The sequence below is a fragment of the Antrostomus carolinensis genome, unplaced genomic scaffold, assembly GCF_000700745.2.
Source record: "Antrostomus carolinensis isolate BGI_N321 unplaced genomic scaffold, ASM70074v2 scaffold39894, whole genome shotgun sequence".
Classification (NCBI taxonomy): Eukaryota; Metazoa; Chordata; class Aves; order Caprimulgiformes; family Caprimulgidae; genus Antrostomus; species Antrostomus carolinensis.
Genome location: NW_010310806.1, coordinates 1 through 7,289, shown reverse-complemented (window position 1 = coordinate 7,289; position 7,289 = coordinate 1). Strand labels below are relative to the sequence as shown.

The following is a 7,289-nucleotide window of genomic DNA, read 5'->3' as shown; positions in this document are numbered from 1 at the left end:
AGGAAGCCCCATAACATTGTTTTATAGCAGCTTTTCAAAGGAAGGCAGCATTTTGATGAATTGCTAAAATAAGGACACACCTAGAACAGGTCAATTAAAAGTGTTATTGTCCTTTGAACCTCTAGAGGTTCCTCTAGCCCAAGACGGGGCAAACACTAATTAGAGTGTACTTTGTGAGGTCTGGCTCCTCTTCTCTCCTCTCCTCTCCCCTCCTCCACCCGCCTCTAGAGGTTCCTCTAGCCCAAGACGGGGCAAACACTAATTAGAGTGTACTTTGTGAGGTCTGGCTCCTCTCCTCTCCTCTCCTCTCCTCTCCCCTCCTCTCCTCTCCTCTCCTCATCTTTGGGAGAATCTGGCTGAAGTTGTCAAGCACTGAATGAAAGCTGAGGGATGAGATTACCTTCTGTCCTCGCAGAGAGCAAGTACAGTGGGGACAGGAACACCAGCCTCAGAGAGCGCCTTCAGTACCCTGCCAGAGAGAGTCAGAGAGCCACGTCAGCACAGAGAGGCATTAGGGAATCAATATCAGAATCGAATTGTTGCTGGGCAGACACACAATATAAAAAAAAAAGCCCTGTGCTCAGTTATAAACACGCTAAAGTAACATGGCTGGGGTAGGGGAAAGCAGGACACCAAAATCTTTGTATGGCCCAGAGCCTTGAGACTAACACGCTCCGAAAAACCAAGGGGAGATCACAGCAGACCCTGACAAGTGTCCTGCTGCTCTGCTGCTGAGATCTCTGGCACAGCAAACTGGTTTGCAGCAGGACCCCCCTAACATGGGGCCAGCTCTTCACGAGGCTCCTCGCTGCTCAGCTGCAGGGTTGTGCTGCAACCTCTCTCCCACCCAAGGTGCCAGGTACCACAGTGAGGTCCTGTGTCTCCCGAGGTTCTGGGAGAGCTGTGGTGTGCTCCGTGGATCAGCAGGATCACGGTGCAGGAGTGAGGAGGGTGTTTTTCACAGGCACAGGGTGCTAACTGCATGCTCACCACCAGCTGCAGGGCGATGGTCTCTAATCCAGGACTGCTCATGCCAGCTGCAGCAAACAGATCACGGGCTGCGATACGGAGCTGTGCAAATTGCAGGGGAGGACAGTGTGGAAGGCAGATGTGTGAGCTGCCTGTGTGATGTGGAACAGAAGAGCCAAGGCTGGAATAGAGCACTGTCTCTAGGATGGAGTGGTTTGGGATCTCCTACAAAAGTCTTCCCTGCTCATCTGGCACGAGGAGCACAGCTCCTTCTCACCTGTATTCCCTTTTGACAGCAGAGCCTGAGGGATGCAGGCTGTCAGAGGGCTCCTTCTTCAGCACTAGCAAGCGACCTCCAAACCTGACACAGTAAGTCCGCGTAGACTGTCCATGGCCAAACTGCCGTAACACTAGTGGGCCTGAGGAGTTGAGAGCAGAGGGTCAGCAGGCAGAACCATGAGCTGGGATTATTTCTCAACACTCTTCCAGGTTTTACTTCCCCTTCCTGTGTTTAGGTCTGAGATCTCACTTGCAGCAATCAGGAACCTACACTTTGCTCCTGTGTCACAAATCCCTGAGGACCACAGCAGAAGCTCAGAGATGGCTCACAGGCCAGGGATATTCCTGGCATTTCTTTGGCAACTTGTGCTCAGCTCCTCCAAAATGAGGAAATCCTAAAATGTTGTTTTCCATTTCTGGGAAACAGTGCTGGATCTTTGAAATCTGAACAGCTGCACCATTTGTTTGGAGATTATGAGCCTTTTGATAATATTATTGTTCAATCTATCTGTTGTATGATGGAAAGAGGCAATGGCTTCAGAATATGCAATCTTTCATGCTGAAGAGCAAAAAGCACCATGATACCTGTTGCGTGGTCACCAAGAACATTTTCAAGGTACTTTTGCAGATGATCTTTTGGGATTTCCATGCTTGGTCTCACTGAACAAGTATATGGAACAAACCCTTGCAAAGGAAAACCCAGATAGGTCTCCAGTTCTTGGAGTGCCACTTCTGGATCATCGACCTGAAAGCAGGAGGGAAGGAGAAACACTGGGTGATAGTCAGAAGATAAAACTGCCTGGGAAAGAAAGAGCTCTGCACGCTTGTGATGCATTTAACTGTGAGTCAAACAGCCCAATCCACTAAGACACACATCTTGGGCTGGGGTAGGATCTGGAATTCCCTCTGAGCAGTCCAGGGGAGCAGAGTTCAGTCTTCCCACCGCTCCCATGCTTGTCCTTCCCTCAGTGGTCCCCTCACCAAAGTAAAACCCCTGTGCTCACTATCTCCAAAGCCTGTGGTTTAACCAGTCCCCAGCTGACAGATCCATGAAACCTCAGAGCTCCTAGAAATGTATTAAAATAGGTCTCATTTTCTCACATCAGATGGATGTGGTTGTCTCAACCATCTGGTCAGGGCTGTTTCTCTAATGGGGAATTGAGGTCCATAAAGGAGAAGCAACTGCTCTGAGGTCACACTGGCTGTAGGGTGTAGAGCTGTGAATGAAACAGGTCACTGCAGACTTTGCCAGTAATCCTCCCCTTTAACCCCACCACATCCTGTAGGAATATGGACAGGCTGAAGCAAAAGGCTTGGCAACAGAAGTCTGCCACTGCGACTGAAAATCTTGAGCCATTCAAGTCAAACACATCTTCTGGATTTAGAAGCCACACCCAAAGCCTGCCCTGGTTCCATTGCTTTGTACCTGCACTGTTTTAATGCCAAGCTGGGCTGCTGCTTTTAGGTTCTGGCTGCTGCTGTCGAGGAAGACGGATTCCTGGGGCTCAACGCCCAAGCGCTCCAAGCACAGCTTGTAGATACGATGATCTGGCTTGAGCATCCCTTCCCGGTAAGAGTCAACCATCTATGGCAACAACACGTGGATTATTCATGAGCCTACTGTGACCACAAACATCTGTGCAGTGTTGGAAAGGGAAGATGGGAGGGTGGGAAAGAGACTGACAGTCAAAGTAACATGTGAAATAAAGGGCATGGGGAATGGAGAGCTGGCAGAGCTGGGTAGGATGTGAGTCAAGTGACTGCATGAGTGACAATTACTTGGCTGTGGCTCTGTCAGCTCAAATAAGCTAAACAGGATCAGCCAGTCCTCAGATGGAAGATATCCAACGAGATGTCATGATGTGGGAGACTCACTGGATGTCTCAGACCATGCTGAACCAATTGCTCAACGCTGTCCAAGAAAGCCTTGGATTGCACCACCTTCCAAATGATCTGGAAAAGTGGTGTCCTGACCATCGCACCCATCAACCACACCAAAGCAATCTTCACAGCAGCAGAGATGTTCACCATAATCATCTACCCAAATGTGCATTAAAAAATTTCTCAAGTCAATCTCTGAACACTCACATTGCCTTCAAAACCATAAAAACTGCAAGCAGTATGTCACTCCTGCACTGACAGACACTTCAGGAATAGAAATTAATCTATTAAAAAGACATAAAAGCCAATCCTAATAGAAATCCACACTCAATTCCATTTTTCCCCACTAATTACTGTACAGTGTGGTTGCCTGCTGTTACAGAAAAGCCACGCTGCATGAGTGATGACACCCAATAGGCCACGGTTATTAAAGTGCTTTGAAACAGGCTGGGATGAAAGGTACCACAGAGCATCACACCAGAGCATCGCTCCACTAAAAGAACTTCACAGGCACCAGTGTCACTCGTGTAACGCACAGAAAGCCCAGTTGATAATGACACGATGTTGACAAGATGACTTTAAACAGTTCCAGGTTTTAAATGTATCAAGATGACTCTTCTTTGCATATTTTATTGTCTCAATCAAGGCTATAAAACAAACTTAAGTTATGAATAAACTCCTGAAATTCAAAGATGTGAGTTGGGATGCAGAGAAAAGCAAATTTTCTGTCATTCTGAGGGCAAGTCCTCACAGCTGCCTGTTAAAGTGAAGCCACTGGAACCAGCCTCCAGGTTCATGGCTCATCTCATGCTTCACCTGTGCAAAAGTGAAGCGTGCTGGGAGAGGGTCTCTGCCTGCTCATCGGCTCAGACAATCAACACATTGAGGTACTGGGATTTTTTGTAGTACAGGTATATACTACATATATGTATATGTATCTAGATTTTTTGCAATTCTTTGGGATGAAACAAGTTTTAAATGAGTAAGGACTAAATATAAAGCAGGCAGGAGCACAGGGTAATAACATTTATTTCTTGTATAGTGTTCCAGCCTCTAAGTCCTTTACCGACATCGCTCCCTATGCCTGTTATGTGTATGTTTGTGGTTGTATGGATATTTTGCAATGAATTTTCAAATGCACAAGTACCTGCCACTCATTCAGACCCTCTTCAAGGCCCAGTCACTGCAACAAATGATGCCAGGAAACGTTTTCACATTTATGTTACATTATGATATGTTTATGTCTGCTAACCCGTGCTGCTGGTTACTGGTCATTTGGTACCTGCATGTAAAGAATTTTAGTTGCTGCTTTCTATAGACTTAGCTCCAGAACTGCATTTTGGAATCCATCCAGGCTTACCACATCAAAGTGCTTTCGGTCTAGGGGCAGAGAGCTGTCTCCATTCAGCAGACAGAAGTTGTTGCTTAGAAGAGCTGTTTTAAGACCTTCTGCACGGATACACTGTACGGCTTCTGCCATTATGGGGAGCTGTTTTATCATCTCGTTTCTGATTAAGTCCGAGAGAAAAGAGTCCAGTGGAATACAGACATTTGCCTAAGAAACCAGAGAAACCCCAAGAATGATAATTAGCCATAAATGGTTTTTAAGCAGGGAGAAAAATAAGAGTGGTTGATTAGGTAGGTTGCCTGATCATCTTATTTCGCTGTCTTACTTCCTTTGGCCGCAGAAGGCAGACAGTGAATCTCCCAGCTAAATTGCTCAGACCAAATAAACAGGCATTCTCACATTACTGATTCTACAGAAGCAGCAGCAGAGATAAAGGGCTGATTTGGGGAAAGAGAAATGCACTAGGACTGTGCCTGCCATGGAATCAGGGCAGGTTAGAGATAAATACTGCTGTACCAGTCAGCAGGCAGGAAAGAAATCTGCATTTTAGACTGAGCTGTTTCAAAAAGACTTTATTCAAAAGAGGATTCTTGCACTGCGTTCCTGGACCTGTCGTGGAGGGGCTTCTACTGATCTTAAAAACCCTCCCTGGAGAGCATGGCCTCCATCCACTGAGCGTGCCCATGTATGAACTAGCAGCAAAAGCCTTTTAGCTGATTTCTGACTCTCTGACTTCTCATCTTGGCTGACCTAGAGGTACCTTGAAATTTAAAAAGTTATGAAATATGAAGGAAGAGGCTGGTGGAAGTGAAGGCAAATTCAGCTGACCATCCTGCTTGGGTACCAGAATGATGATGGCAGTGAAAAGTCTGCCCTGATCAGACAGCAATGCTTCCTAGATGGGAAATCCAGACCCTTCCATCACAGGGTTTCTTTTAAAACCTCCTCTTTCCTCACTGAACCACCACATTGCAGGATCCCATTTCCCTGCAGTCAGGAAGCACAAAGAGAGGAGAGAGGAAGTTGGCTTACAATCTCAAAGCACTGCTGTCCCAGTTCCTGCAAAAACTCCACAGTTGTCAGCTCTCCTCTTGTGTACTTCAGAGAGAGACTGTTTTCCCCTCCAGACAGTACAGCTCGCTGGATGGTGCCGGCTGGAATACAATTCTGGGCTTCCCAGTCTATACAGAGAAAAATAAGAAAGGCAGGAGAGAGCATGTGTGACATCAACAGAACTGACAAACTGGTTTGAAATCCCTCTGAAGTCTGACACATCGACCAGCACTCACAAGAATACTTTCAATAGTCGAAGGGGCCTACAAGAAAGATGGGGACTGACTTTTTAGCAGGGCCTGGACAAGGGGAAGTGATTTTAAACTAAAAGAGGGGAGGTTCAGACTGGATGTAAGGAAGAGATTTTTTACACTGAGGACAGTGAGACACTGGCCCAGGTTGCCCAGAGAGGTGGTAGAAGCCCCATCCCTGAAAACATTCAAGGTCAGGTTGGACGGGGCTCTGAGCAACTGGTTCTGGTTGAAGATGTCCCTGCTCACTACAGGGGAGTTGGACTGGATGGACCTTGAAAGGTCCCTTCCCACACAAACCATTCCATGATTCTATGAAGAATCAACTTCCTGGACTGGGCAAATTTACCCAGATATGGAGAGAAGAAGTTTTGGCATTCCCCCAACTGAAGTATCTCACATTTATTTTTGGTGTGGTACACTTGGGGTGAAAACACTGAGTTCCTAAAGTGTCCTGAAGGACAGTACCAACATTGGGTGATACCAGCCAGTGTCACTACGGGACAGTTTCCACAAGGGTTCTGGTTCTGGAGCTCTCAATGCAGTTGCCAGTTGCTGTCAGTTCTAGTACTTCTGATGGCACAAGGGGGTAGCACCGTTGTCATCGCAACTCCTTTAATATCTTACCAGAACCAGAGGCAGCTGACAGGGACACCTGAAATTTATTTTCTCTCCATCCATAGGAAAAAAAAAAAAGAAACAAAACCAAAAAGAAGCAAATGAAAAATGAGAATACACACCCGCAGCAGTCTTGTAAGGGGACGGGAGGAGCACTCCGCTGGCGTCAAAGATCACGGCTTTGTAACGGCACCATCCAGATCGCCGCCGCCGCCGGAGAAATCCCCGCGGGTGCTGCCAGACGCCGGCACGGAGCAGGTACGGGGCGCGGGCAACGCTCCTCAGGTACATGCTGCAAACTGCACCGAGGGTGTTAGCAAAACTCACAGCTACCAGGGAGAGGGGGTAGGATGCAAAGTGTGGAATGACGAGAGTAAATATTGATTTATGTGCATGAAATAAACAGGGGCACCTGGCTGTGGTTTTACACAGGGTCCTTATACCATTCGAATGTGCAGCTACAACATAATTTGCCTAATCACCAACACCCACTTTATTACTAATCACTGCAAAACTTTGCAAAACGACTACATTTTTTGCCATGTTTTTTGTTGCTTGTCTATTAATCCAGATGTCCCTGGAGTCAGTTATGTTAGAGTTATTTTTCTATCATCCATATGATACTGAGAGGGTTTCAAAGATGTGTTAGAGGGTCTATAGGATGCTGGTATCCTTTATCCTTCATGGACAGCTGTATGCCGTGAAGCAAAGTCCTTATTTCCAGGGTGGTTGTGTCTTTTTATTTCTTTTACTTAAACATGAACTGTTTCTTGTACTTAAACATGAACCACAGCACGGCCCTGAGCTGTGATACCAGCATGGTGGGTGTGAGGGGAAAAGAAGAAAGGTGGTTTTATATCATTATTAATAATAATTATTTTATTATTTTT

At 46.5% G+C, this 7,289-nt stretch overlaps 1 protein-coding gene across 1 annotated transcript in view; it reads right to left on the bottom strand.

The window, feature by feature from the left end:
* Window positions 1-6,690, bottom strand: part of ACAD10 (acyl-CoA dehydrogenase family member 10) — a 13,533-nt gene extending 6,843 nt beyond the window's left edge. The window contains exons 1-7 of the mRNA XM_010166536.2: window positions 6,522-6,690; window positions 5,510-5,658; window positions 4,490-4,684; window positions 2,675-2,833; window positions 1,834-1,993; window positions 1,248-1,388; window positions 401-491 (exon numbers count right to left, since the gene is read on the bottom strand). Of these exons, the coding sequence (XP_010164838.2) occupies window positions 401-491; window positions 1,248-1,388; window positions 1,834-1,993; window positions 2,675-2,833; window positions 4,490-4,684; window positions 5,510-5,658; window positions 6,522-6,690 (1,064 nt within the window). The remainder of the gene's footprint in view (window positions 1-400; window positions 492-1,247; window positions 1,389-1,833; window positions 1,994-2,674; window positions 2,834-4,489; window positions 4,685-5,509; window positions 5,659-6,521) is intronic.
* Window positions 6,691-7,289: the final 599 nt, after the last annotated feature.